Below are 24,436 nucleotides of genomic sequence, written 5' to 3'. Positions count from 1 at the left end.
GGCCCCGGGGTGGGGGGCAGGGTGGCCGGGGTCCCTGGGCTCCGGGGTCGGACTCCCACACCCATCCCCGTCTTCCGTGTGTGTTGGGGGGGGTCTTCCAGCCGAGAGATAAGGGGGACCCTAGCTGGGAAAACCTGGGGCGTCCTGCGCTCCCTTCCCCCCTAGCCAGAGCCTCTAATTGCCCGGCGGCGGGACCGTTGGCTGCAGCGCGGGCCGCGGTGGTCTGGGACGAGGGTTGGGAGATACTGGGCGGGGGCGACCTTGTCCCCTACATCCTCTGGGAGGGTGTGAAGGTACCCCAACCCTTCTGGAGTGAGATGGGTCACCCACGGCCTCCGAAGGCGCGCCAAAGGGGATCTTCTCCAATTCCTCGTGGGCGCCGGGCGCCCATTGCTCCCCAAAGTTAGTTAAAGGGGTCGATCCCCCCATCGGGGCTGGGTTATCTATCCCCCCCTGCGCCGTTGCCCACTTGGCGAGGTGCCCGGGGTCCGGGGCGGGGCGGCGGCAGCACCGCCCGCAGGTCAAACTGCCGCGGGCGCCCGGGCGTGACGCCGCGGGTGAGTGTGTGTCGGGGCGCGGCCCCTCCTTCCCTCCGCAGTGGGCCTGGGCTGTCTGCTCCGCGAACCCCCGGAGGACTGTCGCAGCGACGGCGGCAGCAGCAGCGGTGGCGGCAGCAGCAGCAGCGCCGGGGAGCCCGCAGGCGCCGAGAGCGGTTCGTCCCCGGGCGCCCCCGAGCGCCAAACCCCCGAGCTCCGCGACGCCGAGGGCCCAGATGGACACCTGGCAGCGAAGCAGCGCCCGGTAGCCAGGTCGAAAATCAAGGTAGGGTGTCGATTCTGCCCCCGCCGCCACCTGCACCACGCCCTGGCGTCGGGCTCCCGGGGCCGGCGCCCCTCCCTGCCTCGCCCGCCCGCCCGCCCGCGCACCCGAGCCTCGGCGCCGCGATCCCGCCGGCCGCTCCTGCACCTGCCTCTGGGCGGCAGCCAGGACTCCCCGGCCCGGGTCCCCTGGGTGGTGGCCCCGCCTGACGCCGGGAGTGGCTCCTGCTCCGCCACCTCCGTTTCGATGCCCATTCTGCGCGCGAGGCTCTGAGATCCCAGTGGAAAAAGAGGGACCCGGGACCTCGGAAATGACACCCCCTGGGGACGCTGTCCCTTGCGCCTGGTGGCCTGGAGAGTTTTGCATCCTTGGGTTCTGGGACGGTGGCGACGGCTCGGCACGCTCTGGGCCTTTGCAACCGCCGCTGCTTTAACATGGAGTGCCTGTTAGACGGGCGTCTCGTGACGGGCACTTGAAATTCGCCTTTTCTCTGAAATCTTCAAGTATTAAAAAAATGGATAAAAGGGCTCACCTGCAGGTCTTTTTTTAGTTTGCTAATTTTAGCGTCCCTAACCCAGTGGATTGGAGTGTCTGTACCCTCTGGTCGAGCTGGAGTTACCTTCCTGAGATTACCGTCAGCGCTTTCTTGGGGGGTGGGGGTTCCACTACCACCTGTCCGCTACCTCCAGGATTTAGGAATCCCGTTCCACCCACTCACAGCCAGCTGGGGTGTGGTGTTCTGGTGGGCTGTGGTGCCACCTTGGATAAATAATCCCAGGGCATTTAGGATGCCTGACGCCCAGGCCCCTAGACTGCTGGGGGAGGGGAGAAGCCAAACCTTCGTGGGGGTTGAGAGTCTGCAGCCGTTACTTTTCCGGGCCTTGGCTGCGGGGAGGGCTAGGGCGCATTTGGTTATGAATTGGGATTTGAGGCTGGAGAGCCGGGATCCGCCTTCCTAGCCGGCTGTTTAGCTGTTCCCGAGTTGAGGTTCTGAGTTGGCCTGAGGCTCTGGGCCAGGCGGGGTTAAGTGGGAGGGAAGAGCTTGCCTGAGGCTGGTGCTGTGCCCTTTGGGAAATTATACATAGTGCCCCACTTGCATTTTTATCACCAAGCTAGAGAGACAATTGCAGTGTTGTTTGGGAGCCGCAGTGGCTAGCTTGCCCCCTCGGTCTCCTCCCGACCCCCCATCCTTTAGAGAAATTGGTTTGGAGGTCCGGTCACTTAATCCAACATTTTTTTTGTTGTTGTCGTTGTTTGTTGGCTCTCTTTCCTGCCCTAGGCAAACAGCACCATTAGAACCCTGGATTAAGGGAGCAAATAAGCGAGTTTGTGAGACAGTTGTTCCTGTGTTGGGGGAGGGGCTCCAGCAAGTTTGCTCTCTGACCGTTAACCGGCGGCCTGCTCGCCGCGCTTCTGAGTTTTTGTTCTTTGGCCGCCTTCAGGTTCCTTCTTTCTACCTCTACCTCAAAATGGAGGCCAGTTGGGAGTTACCAATCCTTGTATTGGCAGTTTTCAAATGACTGACTCAATTGTCCACCTCTTGGCACGTCGTTTGGTTCAGAAGTTCTCCAAAAATTTAAAGTTTTTTTTGTCTGAAATAGAATGAATGCGTTCCGCTCTCGAGGATGACGTCCATTCATGGCCCATTGCTTTTTTTTCCCTAAAATATTTTGTTTTTATTTACTTATTTGAGAGAGAATGGGCAGGCCTCCAGCCATTGCAAAAGAACTCCAGATGCGTGTTCCACCATGTGCATCTGGCTTACATGGGCTGTGGGGAATCGAACCTGGGTTCCTTAGGCTTTGCAGGTTAACACCTTAGCCACTAAGCCATCTTTCCAGCTCCCTATCGCTTTTTTTCTTTAATATTTTTATTTTTATTTTTGGTGATTAGAGAGTAAAGCCTAGCCCTGTGCTGAGCACTTAGTCACCTAGCTGCATCCTCAGCCCTGTGCACTGCCTTCAAGACTGAGTTTCCATGTAGCAGGAGAAGGTCTCCCCTGCATGGATAGGAATCATCTACATGCGGCATACGGAGCATGTGCAAGGCTGTTGGGGACGAAAATGCTACTGCTCTAGTGCTCCTTCCAGAGCCCTTTAGAGGTAGCATTTAAGCATCTAAGCTCAGGCTGGGTCCACTCTTATCAGCCATGTGACCTTGACCAAGTTGTTGAGGGTCTGTTTGCTGATAGAAAAAATGGAGCTAGCAGCCGGGCATGCTGACCCACGCCTTTAATCCCCATGGCAGAGGTAGGAGGATAACTGTGAGTTAGCGACCACCCTGAGAATACTAGTGAATTCCAGGTCAGCCTGAGCTAGAGTGAGACCCTGCCTTGAAAAACAAACAATAACAACAACAACAACAAATGGAGTAGCTTCCTAGTGCAGTTGTGTGGATAGATGAGCAAAGGGTGTGCCAGTAACAATAACGGGGATGTTGTGGAGTTGGTGGGGAAATGAGATAGTAGCTCTCAGAGTGGCACACCAGAAGCACCTGTTAACTTGGTAGATTTGAAGGCTGTGAAAATGGGGGTGACTGACCCTTAGGGTGGTGTAGGCTGATCTTAAAGTGTAAGAAAAGGATTCAAAGCTATAGTGGGTAAAGGATAGGAACAGTGTGAGTCAGGGCAGAGCTGACAGCATGGAGCCTGGTCGGGATGAGATGGTCAAAGAGCCAAGCCAAGAAGCCTTAGTGGGCAGAGGAGAGCAGTGTTGGAAGGCTTTTGAGAAGGAAATCCTCCTTAGGGTCCGTGATACCTTTGCTCCTCAAAGCCTCTCTCAGTTCACTAAACTGTGAACTGGTAAGTTAAAAACAAAACAAAACAAAAAAAAAAACAAAAACAAAAAAACCTGGCAAATAAAAGAATGAAGGCAGAATGGTTAACACTTTTTGTGATACTGAAACTACCCTACAGGAAGTCAACTCACAGTGACATAGAGCAGATTTTCTTTTCTGTCTGTCTGTCTGTCTGTCTGTCTGTCTACCTATCAATCATCTGCAAGGAGAGATAGAGAATGAATGGCTACCAGGGCCTCTAGCTGTGCATCTGGCTTTACGTCGGAACTGAAGAACTGAACCTGGTTAGTTAGGCTTTGCTGGCAAGTGTCTTAACTGCTGAGCCATCTCTCCAGCCTGACAGCAGGTTTTCTTATTGCCCAGCATTATGCTGCCTGCAATTGGGGATCTCAGATTTGCCAACCTGACTATGTTGATGGTGAGTGGATCTGGAAAGAAGAAGGCCTGGAGGCAGGTTGAGAAATGTCGTCCATCCTGGCCTGTCTGCCTTTTGACTAGGGGCCTCTGGGTATGTTGTGAAATAACTGTTTAATACTGAGGATTCTCTAGTTTGCAAAACAAGTGATGGTGGGGAAATACATACATCTGGGGACCCATTTGTATATCTTCACCTATGAGGGAGAGAAACCCTAAAAATGGTTATCAACCCTGGACCACAGTCTGGAATGAACTCTTAGGTTACTGCTGTTCATTCTTTATTTACTTGAGATGGAGAAAGAGATTGAGAGAGTGAGAATGGGTGCGCCAGGGCCTCCAGCCACTGCAAATGAACTCTAGACACGTATACCACCTTGTGCATCTGGCTAATGTGGGACCTGGAGAATCGAATTTGGATCCTTAGGCTTCGCAGGCAAGCGCCTTAACCGTGTGGCTGGCAGGACCTAAGTGCAAGTTTTATTTTATTTTTTTATTTTCTTACCTCATCCTATTCTGGTCTCTTCTTTGGTGTCCCTCAAGGATTTCCCCTTTCTCGTGGCTCCCTAAGTGGAAGTCTTCCAATGGTCAGAGATGTATGCACTTTTCCCCTTAACCATTTTTTTTAAAAATTTATTTTGTTCTTTTTTTTTTTTTTTTTAACTTAAGAGAGGGAGAGAGAATGGGTGTGCCAGGGCTTCCAGCCACTGCAAACGAACTCCAGATACATGCGCCTCCTTGTGAATCTGGCTAACGTGGGTCCTGGGGAATCGAGCCTCGAACCAGAGTCATTAGGCTTCGCAGGCAAGCGCTTAATCGCTAAGCCATCTCTCCAGCCCTTCCTTTACCACTTTTAATTATGGAGAGTTTCAAAGACAGAATGGTAGTAACTATCACCTAGTCCCAGTAGCCATTATCTAAGGCCAGACTTTAAAACAGGTCTCAGGTATCATACCACAGTCATGTACCACATAACCACACGCCACTTGGTCTAATACATTATTATGCTTGATGACGTCTTAGCTAGATGAGGTTGTATAAACACACTATGATGTTTCATGCAATGGTGAAATTGCCTAACGGGGCAGTTCTCAGAACATCTCAGTCATGAAGCAATGTCTGACTGTATTTCAATTATAAGTAGTTCAGAATGTGTCTTGATCACACCCACATAAATTAGGCATTCACCATTGTTAAATATCTTGTACATTCCTACTTTCCCCTTCTAGTTTGCTTAATCAGATTCACACAATGTCCACACACTGTGCTTGACATGTCTTTTGGTTGCTTTTAACTTGTACATTTTTTTCATCATTTCTTATGTACTTTTTATTTTGGAGAAAAGAGGGTCATTTGTTTTGTAGCGACCCCAGCAATATGGATTTTGCTGAATTCCTCATCACCAGCATTTTTCAGTCTTTGTGTTTGCTTTGGAGTTAGAGGTTCGGCTGCCCAGTCCATCAGGGGTAGCCTTGTCACACGTGCCTTTTTAAGCCCAGCAGGATTCTCAGTAAAGCTCCTTAGTGCAGTAGCCACGCTTCAAGTGCTCAGTAGCCATATGTGGCTAGTGGCAGCTGATTTGGACAGGAGAATGTAGCATTTTCCCGTCATTGTGGAGAAGCTGTAGGGACAGCTTGCTCTCCGTACTTAATCACAGTTATTTTGGCTACCATGTGTGTCCTGGGGGGTGGGGGCCATTCCATCAACATACTCAATGCTTGGTTATCTCTTACTGTAATGTTAGGAGCTGCTGATGCGGAGGGCCTAAATCCTTTGGATTACTAGGTATTGCAAAACTGATATTCCAGTGCTGGTCTTCTGTTAGCTGACATATTTGTTGCCTTCCCTCTCTCCTTTTCTCTCTCTTCTCTTGGTTGCTAGGCCTTGAGCCCAGGGCCGTGCTCGTGCACTAGGCACGGTGCTCTGCCACTGACCCCCCAGAGCTGGCAACATTTTGTAGAGAGACACTTTTCCTCATAAGTTTGCTTTCATTGGGACAGTTTTATTTAGGAACAGCAGAAACATTCTTGATTACTGCTGGGCATAGTGAGGCACTCCACGCCTCTAATCCCAGTACCAGGGGTGCTGAGACATAGGGCCCTAAATTTCAGACCTTGTTTTAGAAAGCCAAAATGCAAATGAACTAACAAAAGCTAACAACAGAAAACTTTATAAATGAAGATAATCGATTGATAAATTCTCCAGCGATGCTAATTAGATATTTCTCTTTTTATTAGCATAGATACAGTATACACAGTGCTGGTTTTTTTTTTTTTTTTTTTTTTTTTTTTTGGTTTTTTGAGGTAGGGTCTCACTCTGGTCCAGGCTGACCTGGAATTAACTCTGTAGTCTCAGGGTGGCCTTGAACTCACGGCGATCCTCCTACCTCTGCCTCCCGAGTGCTGGGATTAAAGGCGTGCGCCACCACGCCCGGCTCAGTGCTGGGTTTTGAAAGGACATTTTGATATTGGTTACCTGTTTGTGTGTTAAGGTGTGCATGCACTTGTGAAGGAGGCCAGAGGTAGATGGCGTCTTCCTCAAGCACTCTTGTTTTTTTTTTTCCCCAAGATAGGGTCTCCCTATAGCTTAGGCTGACCTGGAATTCATTATGTAGTCTCAGGATGTCCTTGAACTCAGGGTAGTCCTCCTACCTCTCTCTTTCTCTCTGCCTCCAAAGTGTGGGAATTAAAGGCTTGCACCATTTCTCCCGGCTGTTCCCACTTTTGAGACAGTCTCCCTGAATCTAGAGTTCACTGACTTGTTTCACTAGTGAGCCAGAGAGCCCCGAGATTCTTGCCTCTGCCTCCCCTATGCCGTGTGTGAGCCAGGATGCACAGCATTCATTGTGGGTTCTGGGGATCAAAACTTAGGTCACCGTGCTTGTGTGATAAGCACTTTACTTGTGCTGTCTTTCCAGATAATTATATCTTAGTATTATTAAAAAAAAACTATTTAATTTATTTATTTGCAAGGGGAAAGAAAGAGAGAATGGGCATGCCAGGGCCGCCAGCTGCTTCAAACAAACTCCAGATTCATGCACTACTTTATGCATCTTTCTCTGTGCAGGTACTGGGGAACCGAACGCTGGTCATTACGCTTTGCAAGCAAGCGCCTTAACTGCTGAGCCATCTCTCCAGCCCAATATTGTTTTTCTTAAATGATTGTTTATAATTTTTAAGAAAATGTTTTATCTATTTGTTTATTTGAGAGAGAGAAAGAAGCAGAGAGAGAGGAAGAGAATGGGCACTCTAGGGCCTCCAGCCACTATAAGCAAACTACAGATGCATGTGCCCCCTTGTGCATATGGCTTACATGGGTCCTGGAGAATCAAAACAGGATCCTTTGGCTTTGCAGGCAAATGTCTCACCTGCTAAGCATCTCTTCAACCCCTACTATTTATTTATTTATTTATTTATTTTGAAGTAGGGTCTCTCTCTAGCTCAGGCTGACCTGGAATTCACTATGTATTCTGAGGGTGGCCTCAAACTCATGGTGATCCTCCTACCTGTGCCTCCTGAGTGCTGGAAATAAAGGTGTGTGACACCATTCCTGGCTGCTTTCAAAATATATTTATTTGAGAGGGAGAATGAGTGTGGCTACACCAGGGGCTCTTACAAACTCCAGACACATGTGCCACTTGGTGCATCTGGCTTTTACATGGATCCTGGCTGTTAGGCTCTGCAAGGAAGTGCCTTTAACAGCTGAGCCATCCCTCCCCCCTGCATCCCTCTTAGTATTATTTTGAATCATGGATTTAAGTAGTATTAAATTTGAATCTTAGAAGGGATCTGAAGTTGTGTGTAGACAGAACCAAATGTCCCTCCTCTCTGTCCCATTGAAACTTGCTGACCTTCCTTTACATTTGGCCAGCCAGGCTCCTCTTTAAGACTTACATATTTATACAGCTCTGCCCTCCCAGCACGCGCTCGGTCTCTTCACTGCTGCCCTCCAGTCCCTGTCTCCTTTCCCTGCCTCCAGTCATTGTCTCAGCTGCTCCCCTTAGTTGGTTACTTTTTATCTGGAGCAGTGGGCACATGCAGGGAGGGAGAGTGTTCTTCCCAGTCTGGGGTCCCAGCTGTCTTCATGTTGTGGACTCCATGTCCCTTCTCCAGTAAAACCAAAGCCAGGGAACACTTTCTGCTGGGCTTGTATTCCTAGCAGTTAATAGTGTCTGGCCCATAGAACACAGTCAGAATGCAGTGGGGAGGAAGACAACAGTCCTATGCATAGCTGACAGGTTGTACCTTATTTATTTATGTATTTATATATTTCAGTGCTAGGATTATACTATGGGCAGGCATGTGCCACTGAGATACCTTCTAGCTCCTTGTAACATTTTTTTAAAATATGTATTTTATTTATTTATTTATTTGAGAGAGAGAGAGCGAGCACATGTGCACCAGTGCCTCTAGCCACTGCAAACAAACTTCAGATGTGTGCACCACCTTGTGCATCTGGCTTTATGTGGGCATTGGGGAATCTAACCTGGGTCCTTAGGCTTTGCAAGCAACTACTTTAATCGCTAAGCCATCTCTGCAGCCCATATACATACATACATACATACATACATATGTATGCATATATATATATTTGCAAGGAGAGAGAGAGAACATGGTTGTGCTAGGACCTCTTGCCACTGCAAAAAACTCCAGGTGTATGCACCACTTTGTGCATCTGGCTTTACGTGGGTACTGGGGGAATCAAACCTGGGCCATCAGGCTTTGCAGCTTAACTGCTGATCTATCTCTCCAGCCCTTGGCCAGCCTTGGAGTTGGTCTTAAAGCCAGCTCAGGTCCCTGCTTCTCTGGACGCTGCTGACATTTTAGTTGCCCTCATAACAATGACTGATTTGTTTTTACTGTAGAGGCCTGCTTTTTAGAACTTTTGGAGAATTTGCCTTTTTTTTTTTTTTTTTTTTTTTTTTTAATGAAAGCTGAGATCCTGCAGAGAAGCGCCAAGTCCGGGCTTGGTGACTTGCTCATCCATTCTCCATCTCCCTTGGCCTGAATTAATTTCCAGACTGATGTCATTTCCCACCCTCTGTGGTAGTCTCTCCACTTCATTAATAAGCCTTTTGCAAAGTATTAATTTGGGATTCAGGGTGAGACTATGAGGCATTTCCAGAAGGTAGCAGGGGGTAAATACCACTCCAGCAGGTCTGGGATCATACCCAGTGGTTAAGGACACTCACTGCTCTTAGGTGTATCAAAACACACGAATACTGACCCTGTGGTGGTTCAGGGCCCTTATTTTCACACTGGCTGGGGTCAGATTTCACTGCTGGGGAGAGAGGAGAGAGTACTGGTGGCCTATCAGCTAGTAGAGAACCAGGGGCTTGGGGCTCATGCTGAGGGCTCACTTTTTTTTTTTGTTTTTGTTTTGTTTTGAGGTAGGGTCTCACTCTAGCTAGCCTGACCTGGAACTTACTTTGTAGCTCCAGGCTGGCCTTGAACTCAGGGCAGTCCTCCTACCTCAGCCAGTTGAGTTTTCTTTTTCTTCCATCAGAAAGAGCAAAATTCAAAAGCAAATTGAGGAACATAACATTTTTGGAACTGCTCTAACAATAAGGAGGATTTACTAGGCTCCACCATCAGGGGATTAAATATGAGGTGTTTAATCACAGACAAGTCTATGGGGATATTTTACATTCAAATCACCAGGGAGACCCTCCCTCAAAAAGAAAAAAGAGGCCTTTAATCCCAGCACTTGGGAGGCAGAGGTAGGAGGATCGCTGTGAGTCTGAGGCCAGCCTGGGACTGCAGAGGGAGCCCCTACCTGGAAGCAACTGGAAAAGGGAAGAGCAGGGGCAGGTCAGTCATCTGCTCCCTCCCAGGCTGGCAGGGACAGGCTTGGACACCCAGCTCCATGAGGGCCCAGAAAGACTCCAGTCCTGGCTGCCATGTGGCTGTAATGTAATGTCCAGGATCCTGGAAAGAACTGGCCAGAAAGCCCAGACATTACACAGAAATAGAAGAGCCAGGGCTGGGAAAAAGGCTTAGGGGTTCTTAGCAAAGCCTAAGAACAGATATTCCAATATCCAGGTCCCATACAGCCAGATGCAGTGATGCAAGCGTGCACTGTTGCACGTGCACACGAGGGGCACACGTGTCTGGAGCTCCTTCACAGTGGCTGAAAGGCCCTGGCATGCCCATTCTCTCTTTCTGCCTCTTTCTTTCTGTCTCTCAAAAATAAAATAATATTGTGATGGAGAGGTAATATGATGGAGAATGGAATTTCAAAGGGGAAAGTGTGTGTGCGGGGGGGGGGGTGGGAATTAACATAGGATTTTTTTTATAATCATGGAAAATGCTAATAAAAATTTAAAAAAATAATAAAAGGCACTTCTTAAAAAAGAAATAGAAGATCTAGTACAGATTGTTTTACCTACTACATCTGGGGTTGCTTATACAGTAAAAATAAATATAGAATAATAAAACCATCACATTTTCTCCAGAACACTAGCTTAAAAAATTTTTTTTTGTTCATTTTTATTTGTTTATTTATTTGAGAGCAACAGAGAGAGAAAGAGGCAGATAGATAGAGAGAATGGGTGTGCCAGGGCTTCCAGCCACTGTAAACGAACTCCAGACGCGTGCGCCCCCTTGTGCATCTGGCTTATGTGGGTCTTGGGGAATCAAGCCTCAAACTGGGGTCCTTAGGCTTCACAGGGAAGCGCTTAACCGCTAAGCCATCTCTCCAGCCCCTCCAGAGCACTAGCTTTGCAGTTATTGTTATTTATTCATTTTGGAGCTAGGGATGGAACCAAGCAAGGCCTTTGCATGTGCTCTTACCATGGAGCTGCGCCCCCAGGGCAGACCTGCCATGCTTTCAGGCTGCATGGCACAGACGACATGACACATCTGATGCCTGGCATGATGTTCCATGGCCTTTGGGAGATGGAGCCTTTTTGGAGGAGGTGTGTCACTGGGGACAGGCCTTGCAGCCCCACTGGGTGTGTATAGCTAGCTCCTGCTTGTTGCTTCTTCCCAGCCAAAATGACAAGATGTGACGCTCAGCTATCTGCTCTTGTTTTTTATGCTTTCCCACCATGATGCAATATCCCCTCAGAACTATAGCTGATGACATAAACCCTTTCTTCCCATCATCTGCTTCTGGTCAGGTATTCTGTCCCAACAACAAAGATGGTAACTGCAAGTCGGGCGTGGTAGCACTCGCCTTTAATCCCAGCACTTGAGAGGCCGAGGTAGGAGGATCGCTGTGAGTTCGAGGTCAGCCTGAGCTAGACCTTTGCTTCTAAGAAGGGAAACAGTCCAGCTGAAGCTGGCTTTGCCAACTGGGATCTTTTGCCACTTACCTTACATCTTCCTTCAACAGCACTAAGGTGTTGAATATAATTTGCTGTCTGTGGCTAGATTGGTCTTTAAGTGTGCAGATGGCTCTTCTGGATTAGAGGCACCTCTGGATGAGCCCCTTTGTGGTGACTCCGTTTTCCTTGATGTGAAATGGAGATGTGTACAAAGGTGGAGAAAGGGGAAATTTGCCTTTGCTAAAGGAGACTTGGGGAATTTCTATTTTTGCTGTAAGGAAACCAGAGGAAAAGTTACCTTGGAACCTCCCCATTCCTAGTTTCTCCTTTTTTTCAGAAAGTGTTGCTTGGGGTTGAAGAGATAGCTTAAGAGGTTAAGCACTTACCTGTGAAGTGTAGGGACCCCAGTTCGAGGCTCGATTGCCACGTAAGCCAGATGTACAAGATGGTGCATGCATCTGTAGTTCATTTGCAGTGGCTGGAGGCCCTGGCGTGCCCATTCTCTCTCTATCTGCCTCTTTCTCTGTCTGTCGCTCTCAAATAAATAAATAAATAAAAATAAACAAGCAAAAAAGGTGTTGCTTATCTTGGTCAGGTGATGGGCTGACTGACCTGGCATTCTCTGTGTGTCACTGATCTCTTCTTGTGCCATCCAAGAGTACTTTAAAAATAGGAATTTATCAAAGCAATGGCCATGGGGTCATTACCTGTAATCTCAGAATTTGGTAAGTGGAGGCAGAAGGATCAGGAGTTCAAGGCCAGCCTGGGCTACCTGAGACCCTGTCTTGAAAACATTGAAACAACTAACCAACCAATTAAAACTAAATGAGTTCAGGTTTAATCTGTGATCTTAGCATTTAATAGACATCTTTGCTATACTGAGGATCAAACCCACGTTCTTCTTACTGATTTGTATCCAAACATTAGAAATTAGGATCTGCATATGACAGAAAGCATGTGATTTTTGACTTTCTGGGTGTGGGTTACCTACTGCTTGGCATTTTTTTTTCCTAATTTCATCCTTTTTTTTAGAAATTTCATAACTTCATCTCCCTTCTCTCCTTCCTTCCTTCCTTCCTTCCTTCCTTCCTTCCTTCCTTCCTTCCTTCCTTCCTTCCTTCCTTCCTTCCTTCCATTTCTCTTTATTGGGGAGAAAGAGACAGAGAATGGGCACACAAGGTCCTCTAGTCATTACAAACAAACTCCAGATGCATGTGCCACCGTGTGCATCTGGCTTACATGGGTACTGGGGATTCAAACCTGGGTCCTTAGGTTTTGCAGGCAAGTGCCTTAACAGCTAAGCCGTCTTTCCAGCCTCCTTTCTTCCCTCTTTCCTCCCTTCCTCCCTCCCTCCTTCCCTCCCTCCCTCCCTCCCTCCCTCCCTCCCTCCCTCCCTCCCTCCCTTCCTTCCTTCCTTCCTTCCTTCCTTCCTTCTTCCCTTCTCTCCCTTCCCTCCCTTCCCTCACTTCCCTTCCTCCCTCTTTGGAAGTAGGGTCTCCCTCTAGCCCAGGATGACCTAGAATTTAATTTACTATGTTGTCTCGAGCTGGCCTCAAACTCACAGTGATCTGATCTTCCTACCTTGGCCTCTGGAGTGCTGGGATTAAAAGCATGCACCACCACTTCTAGCTAGTTTATTATTATTAATTATTACTTATTTCATTTTTCTCTACAGCTGAGTAAAACTCCATTGTGTATATGTACCACGTTTCATTATCTAGTCATCAGTTAATGGTCACCTAGGTTGATTCTATTTCCTAGCTATTCTAAATACTAAATAGATCTGCAGTGAAAATGGGTGTGCAAGCATCTCTGTTGTAGGATATAAAGCCTTTGGGGTATATGCCCAGGAGTAGTGTTATGGAAGCAGCTATGCTCACCACAATGCCACACTGTGTGAGGTCATATGATAGTTAAATTTTTTTGTTGTTGTTATGTAGTCTCAAGGTAGCCTTGAACAATTTTTAGCTTTTTGAGGAACCAACACATTGATTTTTTTCATAGTGGCTGTGCCAGATGTACAGTCCCAACAGGGAATGAGAGTTCTCCTCTTCCCACACCCTCACCAGCATTCATTTTCATTAGTTTTCCTGGTAATAAGCCATTCTGACTATGGTAAATTGAAATTTTAGTTTTAATTTGTTGATAGCTAAGGGTGTTGGTTGGACGTAAAAATACCTGTTCAGCACTCTGGCACATGCGTCTGGAGTTTATTTGCAGTAGTGGAGGTCCTGGTGTGCCCTTTCTCTCTCCCTGCCTCTTTATCTCTCTCTCTCTCAAGTAAATAAAAGTTTTTTTTTAAAAAACATCTGTTAACTTTTGTTCATTTCAATGGTCCATTTATTGATGGGCAGTTTTTTGTTTTGTTTAGTTTTTCAATTGTTTCTTTTTGCTAGTTTTGTGTTTTGAGGTAAAGTTTCCCCCTAGCTCAGGCTTACCTGGATTTCACTCTGTAGTCTCAGGCTGGCCTTGAACTCCCAGTGATCCTCCTACCTCTGCCTCCCAAGTGCTGGGATTAAAGGCGTGTGCCACCACACCTGGCTTTTTTTTTTTCTTTTGACTTTTTAAAAAAAACTAGGGAGCCAAATCCCAGCATTCGAGAGGCAGAGATAAGGAGGATCACCACGAGTTCGAGGCCACCCTGAGACTACAGAGTTAATTCCAGGTCAGCCTCGACTATAGTGAAACCCTACCTCGAAAAACCAAAAACAACCAACAAAACAAACAAAAAAAGGTGTATGTATGCAGGTGTGCGTGTGTACATGCACGTGGAAGTCAGAGGTTGATGCTGGATGTCTTCTTTCAACTTGCTGAAACAGGGTCTCTCGCTTGAACCCAAATCTTAGCAGTTTAGTTAGTCTAGCTAGCCAGCTTGCCTTGTAGAACTCCTCTCTACCATCTGAGTCCTGGGATTACAGGCACATGTGACCACACCCAGGAGTTACATGGGTATTAGGGGTTGAACTCAATTATTCCCACTTGAATGGCAAGCACTTACTGATCAGAGTCATCTCCCCCAGCCTTAACTGAAATTGGCTCTTAATTGAAATTAATGTAAGAGTCAGTTGTTTTTGTTCTATTCCACTGGCCTCCTCATTGTCTCTTGCCTTGTGTAGACATGGCCTTTAGAAGTTCAGAGTACTTTGCCAGCCTCATTTTACTCTTTCCATATCCCTGTCAGAGGAGGCAGCAAGCAGGATGGGGCCTGTGGGCCAAGGAGCGACGTCATGACCTGCCCTTGTGCTAGGAAAGCCCTGCTCACGCACGCCTGGGACTTCCTCCGGCTGAGGGCCAGACCACCCTCGGGGGAGGCAGGGAGTCTGCAACAGCAGTGCTGGAGTGGGCAGCTGGGGGCTAGCACGACCACTGGTTGGGCCACACATTTGACCTCTGCAAATGTCTGTTGCCTTTCAGTGCTCCCTTGCCGGTTGACTATAGCCCAGCTTCAGTAGGGTCCCCAAGGTATATACGCCCTGAAACAGATGCCATCCTTCTCCACGCTTCTTAATCACTTTCCCAGGTTCCAGTTGCTTATACTGAACCATAGAGAGCCCCTCATTTCTCACTACCCTTCTAGAATATTCTTTGCCATTTCTTTGTCTTCCCCCTCTTCCTCAGTGCCCCACTTCGGGGCAGGTTCCTCTCCAGGTGCCTATTGCACCCTGTGCTTGTCATGTATCAGTGACCTGTTGACTTGTCTCTCCCATTCTCTCCTTTCCTCATCTATGGCAAAAAAAAAAAAAAAAGCCATCTTAGCAGTTAACGTGTTTGCCTGCAAAGCCAAAGGACCCAGGTTCAATTCCCCAGGATCCATGTAATCAGCTGCACAAGGGGGCACATGCATCTGGAGTTCGTTTGCAGTGGCTAGAGGCCCTGGCATACCCATTCTCCCCCTCTCTTTGTCAAATAAATAAATAAATAAAAATAATTTTTTTTAAAGCCATCTTTCCTGACTGAATGAGCATAGGGTTTGTCACAGAACAGCCACTTCAAAGCTAATTCACACGTGAAGCTAAGCCAGTGAGGGTGAACTGGAGAGGTGAACTGGAAACCCTGTTCTGACATCTTTGCCTCCTTACAGCCCCACTACATCCTGCTACCTGCTCCCGGCTGCCCTGGTAGCCAGGACTATACTGCCCTGGGCCAGGCTCAGGTCACGGGAGATGGGAGGCTGCAGTATGAGTGGACACGTGCTGACTGTCCTCAGGCCTTGGGTGGAGGAAACCACATGAACTCTGAGGAAACATGTAGATAATAAGCTTTCTGCAATGCGGTTAGGTGACCTACACTTGTCCTTCCATATCCAAGGGTTCTGTATCTGTGGACTTGAGCCATTTAAGATTGAAAGGACATGGGGAAAGATAATGAACGTTATATCATGAGGCTGAAGGGATGGGTAGTGATTAAGGCCCTTGCTTGTAGACCCGAATGGCCTGAATTTGATTCCCTAGTACCTACATAAAACAGATGCACACAGTGGCCCATGTATCTGGAGTCCGGTTGCAGAGGCTAGAGGCTCTGGTGCACCCATTCTCTCTCTCGATCTCTCTTTCTACCTACAAATAAATAAAGATATTTAAAAAATATATTACATCTGGGCTGGAGAGATGGCTTAGTCGTTAAGGCACTTGCCTAGGAAGCCTAAGGACCCATGTTTGACTCCCTAGATCCCACAAGCTCAAGCTCAAGGCTGCACTTGAGCACAAGGTGGCATGCTTATCTGGAGTTCAGTTACAGTAGGTGAAGGCCCTGGCACGCCGATTCTTTCTTTTTTTTTTTTTGGTTTTTTGAGGTAAGGTCTCACTCTGGTCCAGGCTGACCTGGAATTAACTCTGTAGTCTCAGGGTGGCCTTGAACTCATGGCGATCCTCCTACCTCTGCCTCCCAAGTGCTGGGATTAAAGGCATGCACCACCACGCCCGGCTCCGATTCTTTCTTAACACTCTTGCTTTTGCGCTCACTCTCTCATTTAAAAAAAAAAAAAAAAAAAAAAAAAAAGCCAGTCTGTTGGGCTTGTTTCAAAAAAAAAAAATTACATCTGTACTAGACAAACAGATCATTTTCTTGTCCTTATTCCCTAAACAATATAGTCTATCAACTATTCATATAGAATATATATTCAAATGAGGTATCATAAACATCTGTTTTTTCAGTATTTACTTATTTGCAAGCAGAGGAGAAAGTATGGGCATGCCAGGGCCTCTTTCCACTGCAAACAAATTCCAGATGCATGAACCAGTTTGTGCATCTGGCTTTATGTGTTTTCTGGGGAATAAACCCAGGCCTTCAGGCTTTGCAAACAATCATCTTTAACTGCTGAGTCATCTCTCCAGCCCCATAAACATCTATTTAAATCATACAGACATGAATGAAAGTATATGAGTGGATGTATATAGGTGTACCCAATTCTGTGCAAATTTTGGAGATTGACCCATTGCCTGCTGCACTAAGAGAATAACTTTTAAAAATTATTTACTCGAGAGAAAGAGGAGTGCCAGGGCCTCCAGCCACTGCAAACAAACTCCAGGTGCATGCACCTTCTTGTGTATCTGGCTTATGTGGGTCCTGGGGAATCAAACCAGGGTTCTTTGACTCTTCACGCAAATGCTTTAACTGCTAAGTCATCTCTCCAGCCCAAGAGAACAACTTTTAACTTTTAATTTTTTGTTTTTGTTTTTTGAGGTAAGGTTTTACTCCTCTAGTCCAGGCTGACCTGGAATTCACTCTGTATTCTCAGGGTGGCCTTGAACTCAAGGTGATCCTCCTACCTCTGCCTCCCAAGTGCTGGGATTAAAGGCATGTGCCACCATGCCTGACTTTAATTTTTAATTTGTTCCATGATTGTAAACAATATTCCATGGTAATTTCCTCTCTTCCCCTACTTTTCCCTTTGAAACGCCACTCTCCATCATATCCCTTCCCCCTCTCAATCAGTCTTTTATTTTGATATCATCATCTTTTTCTCCTATTATGAAGGTCTTGTGTAGGTAGTGTCGGGCACTGTGAGGTCATGGATATCCAGGCCATTTTGTGTCTGGAGGAGCACATTGCAAGGAGTCCTGTCCTTCCTTTGGCTCTTACATTCTTTCTGTCACCTCTTCTGCAATGGACCCTGAGCCTTGGAAGGTGTGATACAGATATTGCAGTGCTAAGCACTCCTCTGTCACTTCTTCTCAGCATCATGATGCCTTTTGAGTCATCCCAAGGTTACTGCCATTTGAAAAGAAAGTTCTCTAACAAAAAGGTAAGAGTAGCATTAATATATGGGTATGAACATTAAGAGAAGTGTTTACTGGGCAGTTTGATGAGCATAGTATGTACATTTAGCCAGATAGCAGCAGATATTACACCCCTAAGGATCATGACTAACCCTGTTGTAGGTTTTCAGTATCAGGGATGTATTCCCTCACATGGAGTGGGCCTCCAGTCCAATTTGAGGGCAGTTGGTTTCCAACATGACAGATGTGCCACTAATACACCCATTGGCTCATTTGGCATGTTTGGCCAAATATAAAGCTTCAGTGTCCACTGTTGAGTATCTTCACTGGTATTTTCTCTCTCTCCCATTGAACTGCATGCAGAATGGCTTCTTCCAGCTTTCTGTCAGCTGGTCTACATGGAGGAGGTTTTCAGCTCAGCTCCAGCAGGATTTCTCAGTGATCATGCAGCCTGAGTATGTGGAGTCTTCAGCAATAGGGTCTTATTATCTTTTCCTGGTGGGAAACCAAGGGCCTCAGCACTGGTCTGTAATGTTTTAGTGGCATCAGGGACCTCCCTGGCCAACAACTCACTGGAAGGTACCCATCCCTGGCACTGAAATTTTTCTAGTAACAATCTATGGCTTCTGTGTATTCCACTGTCCAAAACAGTAGGTTTCCATATGATTTATTTATATCCTCTTAGATTTTGATTAGCCCTTCCTTCACCTTTCCTTTACTCAATCTCTTCCCCTGACCTCACTTAGGCCTTTTCACCCCCTTTAATCTATTCTTCTACTTAAATATACACAATATCATCCTATTAAGTCCCCCTCTGCCTTCCTTTCTATTCCCTTTATATCTCCTTTCTAGCTTACTAGTCTCTGCTATTGAGGTATATATATATATATATATATATATATATATATATATATATTTTTTTTTTTTTTTTTGAGAGAAAGAAAGAGGTAGAGTGAGAGAGAGAATGGATGCACCAGGGCCTCCAGCCACTGCAGACGAACTCTAGATGCATATGCCTCCTTGTGCATTTGGCTTACGTGGGTCCTGGGGAATTGAACCAGGGTCCTTTGGCTTTGTAGGCAAACACCTTAACCACTAAGCCATCTCTCCAGCCCTAAAAAATATATTAATAGAAAATTAAAAATTAAAAAAAATAAATAAAAAGTAGGAAAGGTAAAAAAAAAAGAAAATTAAGGGCTGGAGAAGATAGCTTAGTGGTTAAGGTGTTTGCTTGCAAAGCCTAAGGATCCATATTCAACTATCCAGATCCCATGTAAGACAGATGCACAAAGGTGAGGCAAACACAAGGTCACACATGACCACTAGGTGGCGAAGCATCTGCGGTTTGATTTCAGTGGCTGAGGCCCTGGCACATCCATTCCCCCCGCCTCTCTCTTCCTAAAATAAAAAAGTTATTTATTCATTTGAGAGAGAAAAGGAGGCAGAGAGAGGGGGCGGATGGGCATGCCAGGGCCTCCAGCCACTGCAATCAAATTCTAGATGCATGTGTTAGCTTGTGCATCTGCCGTTATGTGGATACTGGGGAATTGAACTTCAGTCCTTTGGGTATGCAAGCAAATACCTTAACCACTGAGCCATCTCTCCAGCCCCTGAATAACTTTTTAAATTTTTAAAAAATTTTTATTAACATTTTCCATGATTATAAAAAAAATCCCATGGTAATTCCCTCCTTCCCCCATGACACTTTCCCCTTTGAAATTCCATTTTCCATCATATTACCTCCCCATCTCAATCATTGTACTTACATATATACAATATCAACCTATTAAGTACCCTCCTCCCTTCCTTTCTCTTCCCGTTATGTCTTCTTGTTAACTTACTGGCCTCTGCTACTAAGTATTTTCCTTCTCACGCAGAAGCCCAATCATCTGTAGCTAGGATCCACATATGAGAGAGAACATGTGGCGCTTGGCTTTCTGGGCCTGGGTTACCTCACTTAGTATAATCCTTTCCAGGTCCATCCATTTTTCTGCAAATTTCATAACTTCATTTTTCTTTACCGCTGAGTAGAACTCCATTGTATAAATGTGCCACATCTACATTATCCATTCATCCATCAGTTGAGGGACAGCTAGGCTGGTTCCATTTCCCAGCTATTATAAATTGAGCAGCAATAAACATGGTTGAGCACGTACTTCTAAGGAAATGAGATGAGTTCTTCGGATATGCCTAGGAGTGCTATAGCTGGATCATATGGTTGATCAATCTTTAGCTGTTTCAGGAACCTCCACACTGTTTTCCATAATGTCTGGACCAGATTGCATTCCCACTAGCAGTGTAGAAGGGTTCCTGTTTTTCCACATCCCCGCCAACATTTATGATCATTTGTTTTCATGATGGTGGCCAATCTGACAGGAGTGAGATGGAATCTCAATGTACTTTTAATCTGCATTTCCCTGATGACTAGTGACGTAGAACATTTTTTTAGATGCTTATATGCCATTTGTATTTCTTCCTTTGAGAATGCTCTATTTAGCTCCATAAAAAATATATTTAAAAAAATATATTTGAGAGAGAGAGAAAGAGGCAGAGGGAGAGAGAGAGGCGGGGGCGGGGGAGGGAATGGGCGTGCCAGGGCCTCCAGCCACTGCAAACAAATTTCAGCCGCATTTGCCCCCTTGTGCATCTGACTTACGTAGGTCCTGGGGAATAGAACCAGGATCCTTTGGCTTTGCAGGCAAATGCCTTAACTGCTAAGCCATCTCTCCAGCCCTAACCTTTTATTTCTGTGTGTGGGGCACACATTCTACGGTGCATGCGGAGATCAGAGGAAGGGTCTATTCCTGCAGAGTCTCTTGCTGTTATATATTAGTCTGGCCTGTAAGCTTCCTTTTCTCCTGGCTCCATCTCCCATTGTCATAGGCTGGGATCACAGACAAAATCATTTTGCTTCTCACTTTAATGGGTGCTAGGGAATCGACCCAGGCTGGCCGGCTTTGTAAGCAAATGCCTTTAACCACAGAGCCATCTATCAGGTCCTTCTGTGCAGTTATTTTATATGAGTCCTGAGCATCTGTTGAGTTTAATAACTGTGGGGGATCCTGGCTCCAATGCCCCTGGATGTGGAGGCATGACTATACTGAACTCTTAAAGGGCCAGTGCCTGTGTCTCACTTCTTCCTCCTCTCTCCTTTTTTGGTAGCTCTAGAGGAGGAAGGCATCTCACATTGCTAGGCAAGGACTCTACCTACCCCTTGGCCCTTACAGGTTTTACAAGTAGTATTCCGGCAGGGCATTTGCACCCATCTTCTCACCTTTGACCACACCAGATCTGGTGTGCCACATCACACAGTTCAGCTTTTTTTCCACAGGGACAGCAAATGTGCCTGAGAGAACACTTGATGAGGGTGTAGGGAGGTGGCATCCAAAGGCTGGAATTGGGTTGTGGTCTCACTGAGCATGAAGCTGTGGGATACTGTCCCAAGTCACTTCCCCAAGTGATCATTTTTCTTGTTCATGATTTTGGGATCAAGACTCAAGGCTTGGCCCAGCCAGGCAGTTCTCTGGATGCTGTTGGCTGGGGCCAGGAACTCAGGTGGCAGTAATCCTGAGTTAGGCTAGAGACAGATGGTCCAGTGAGGCTTCATCCATATTTGGTACCTTAGTGCCCCTCCACCTGGCCTCTGGCTCTCCCCCAATGCAGCTGGTTGAGGGAAGCAAATGGAAGCTGTCAGTTCTTCTAATACAGGAAAGTGACATGTTGCCATTGCTTCTGTCTGTTGGTCCAGGTGGTCATGAGTCTGCCCAGATTCAGAGGGAGAGGAAATGGATGGCTCCATCTTTTTTTTTTTTTTCCTTAGTATTTTTCATGTAGAGAGAGGGTAAGTTCATTGTTTATTTGTGGTTTTTTTTTTTTTTTTTTTTTTTTGAGGTTGGGTCTTGCTGTACCCCAAGCTAACTTGGAATTCACTATGTAGTCTCAGGCTGCCCTCAAACTCACAGTGATCCTCCTACCTCTGCCTCCTGAGTGCAAATAAAATAGAATGTGTGTGCCAAGGTTCTATTCACTACAAGTGAACTCCAGGTGCGTGCATCACCTTGTGCATCTGGCCTGTGTGGGTCCTGGGGAGTTGAACCGAGGTCCCTAGGCTTCACAGGCAAGTGCCTTAACCACTAAGATATCTCTGTTCCATCTTTCTAAAGAATTTTTTTAGTTTATTAGAGAGAGAGAGGGACAGAAAGAGACAAAAATAAGATAATGGGTGTGCCAGGGCCTCCACCCGCTGTGACCAAACTCCAGCTGCATGCACCACTTTGTGCATCTGGCTTACGTGGGTCCTGGGGAATCGAACCTTGATTCTTTGGTTTTGTAGGCAAGCACCTTAACTGTTAAGCCATCTCTCTAGCCCTGCTCCATCTTTTGATGGAGGGAGGAAGGGTTGACTGTGGCCATCTCTGGGTACCATAGACAGCAAAACCTAGACCCCTTCCTTCTGCTCTCTGTCCTCAGCATTTGCTTCCTTTTCATAGCACAGTGGCTGCTGGGGCTGTAGCCGTGGGAACTTGTCTCCCTTAAGGAAATTTCTGTTTCATCAGTAGATGGTCACATGGTCATGACTGCACAGCTAGAAGATTGCTACTGCAGTGAGAAGAGAAGGAGAGAGAGAAGTAGAAGCTCCTGCTGGATGTTCTATTGCCTTCCTCTAGGCTAAGCTCCCTTGGAATTTAGAGAGGGCAGAAGCCCAGCCAGGCCAGGCCTAGAGAGACCAGGCACTGGGTCCCTAATAAGCCTTCTGGTACCTCACAGCCTCTCTCTGCTCCCAGTTCACCACAGGCACATGCAGCGACTCTGTGATTCACAGCTGTGATCTGTGTGGCAAGGGTTTCCGCCTGCAGCGCATGCTCAACCGTCACCTCAAGTGCCACAGCCAAGTCAAGAGGCACCTTTGCACCTTCTGCGGCAAGGGTTTCAATGACACCTTCGACCTGAAGAGGCACGTCCGCACACACACAGGTGAGCCTTGCTCCCTTCCTGCCCCTTTGCCCCAAGGACCAAGGTGGAAGTGTGGGACGGGATCTAATTTGCTAAAGGGATACAAGATGAGGCTTTTGAGGGCAGCTCATCTGGGTTCACCTCTTGACTCCGCCACCTACCAGCCATGCCATGACTCTGCGGGCCAGATACCTCTGACATAACCTAGTTTTATTTGTTTATTATTATTGTTACTCGGTTTCGTTTTGAGGCAAGGTCTCACTCTAGCCCCCCTAGACTGACCTGGAACTCACTCTGTAGCCCCAGGTTAGCCTCAAACTCAACAACAATCCTCTACTTATGCCTCCCAAGTGCTGGGATTAAAGGTGAGTGCCACCATGCCTGGCTGTTTGTTTTTTTTAAATATTTTGATTTGAGAGAGAGAGAGAAGATAGAGAGGATAAGAGGCATATATGCATCAGGACCTCTTGCCATTGCAAACACATTGCATGCACCACTTTGTTCTTCTGGCTTTACATAGGAACCAGAGAATTGAATTCAGGCCTGCAGGCTTTGCAGGAGAGTGTCTTTAACTACTGAGCCATTTCCCTAGCTTCTCATAACCTGTTTTTATCCCATAGGACAAGGGCAGTGTATGGGTTCAAGTGAGGTGCAAAGCAGATCACTAGAAGGAAGGAGTATTTTGGAGAATTGGTCAGGCTGCAGAATGGGGGTTCTGAGGACTTGCTACATTATTGCTGTACCTCAGCCGGGAGTGGTGGCACACCTTTAATCCCAGCACTCAGGAGGCAGAGGTAAGAGAATCACCATGAGTTCAAGGCCACCCTGAGACTATACATAGTGAATTCCAGGTCAGCCTGAGCTAGAGAGAGACCCTCCTCAAAGAACCAAAATAAATAATAAATAGATAATATTCTATACCTCTCTCTCTTTTTGAGGCAGTCTTGCCTTATACCCTAGGTTGTCTTTGAACTCCCTATCCTCTCTCTCTCTGCCTTCCAAGTGCTGGGATGACAGGTATATACTACTGCCTGGCTCTGCCTCTTTCTTGGGAAGCAAACCTGACTCTAGCATGTTCCTCCTGGGAAATCATAACAGTTGACCCAAATATGCTTCTGAATCCTTTTGGCCTTCCTCAGTTTCCTGACCTTCTCTCTTTCTCCCTTCCCTTTCTCTCTCCTTCCTCCCCTCTTTCTTTTTAATGCTGGGGCTGGAACCCAGGGCCTTGTCCAGACTAAAGCAAGCTCTCCATCACTGAGCCGCATTCCTGGCCCATTTCCTGACATTAGCAGTGTGAACTGGAGATGGCCCCTTCTCCATGCTATAAATGATGCCCTTTGCCCTTACTCCCAGCTCCGCTGTTGGTCACAAGCCTCATTAGTTTTATCTTTGGTACATCTGGCCTCCAGGCTCCTCCACTCAAGGCTCAGAGTCCACACCTTTGCCCCAGTGAGCCCTGGAAGAGAATCCTAAGGATGTCACTTCTCTGCTTGAAAATCTCTAGACTCCTCATCATGGAGGGACTTTTTACGTGAAGCCCCTCATGCTATGATTCTTGCCATCAAATTCCCATTCCATCGGGTCCTTATTTAAACAGGTTCCATCCTACCCCATTAACTCCTGTCTAGGCCACCACCCACCCTCCACCAATCTCCTAGAATTTACTGTGTGTGGTACCTGATCTCTCAAGTCTTCAGATTTTAAGAGTCCCTGGACATGTTTATAGGAATGGGAAAATGTTCATACCTCTCTTCACGTGGGTTTCCAGCTCCTCCCACCCACAAGTGACCTGTGCTGCATTTGCTTTTCTAGTTCTTAACCATGCTTGCGCCTCCTTATGCATCTGGCTAACGTGGGTCCTGGGGAATTGAACTCAGTTCCTTTGGCTTTACAAGCAAACATCTTAACCACTAAGCCATCTCTCCAGTCCTTAGCAAGCTCCTCCAATCTGTGAGCCATTTCCCCAGAC

General features: G+C 46.8%; 1 protein-coding gene across 2 annotated transcripts in view; it reads left to right on the top strand.

The window, feature by feature from the left end:
- Positions 1-24,436, top strand: part of Ovol2 (ovo like zinc finger 2) — a 40,714-nt gene that overhangs the window by 137 nt on the left and 16,141 nt on the right. The window contains exons 2-3 of one of the 2 annotated variants that reach the window (XM_004668731.2): positions 599-822; positions 22,299-22,488. In XM_004668731.2, coding sequence (XP_004668788.1) covers positions 599-822; positions 22,299-22,488 — 414 coding nt within the window. Of the gene's footprint in view, positions 1-598; positions 823-21,304; positions 21,356-22,298; positions 22,489-24,436 lie in introns of those variants that run through there. The other variant, XM_045157539.1, reaches the window with a different exon arrangement.

The sequence above is a fragment of the Jaculus jaculus genome, chromosome 8, assembly GCF_020740685.1.
Source record: "Jaculus jaculus isolate mJacJac1 chromosome 8, mJacJac1.mat.Y.cur, whole genome shotgun sequence".
NCBI classification, from domain to species: domain Eukaryota; kingdom Metazoa; phylum Chordata; class Mammalia; order Rodentia; family Dipodidae; genus Jaculus; species Jaculus jaculus.
Note: the sequence above shows the minus strand (reverse complement) of the source record. Positions and strands in the feature narration are given on the sequence as shown.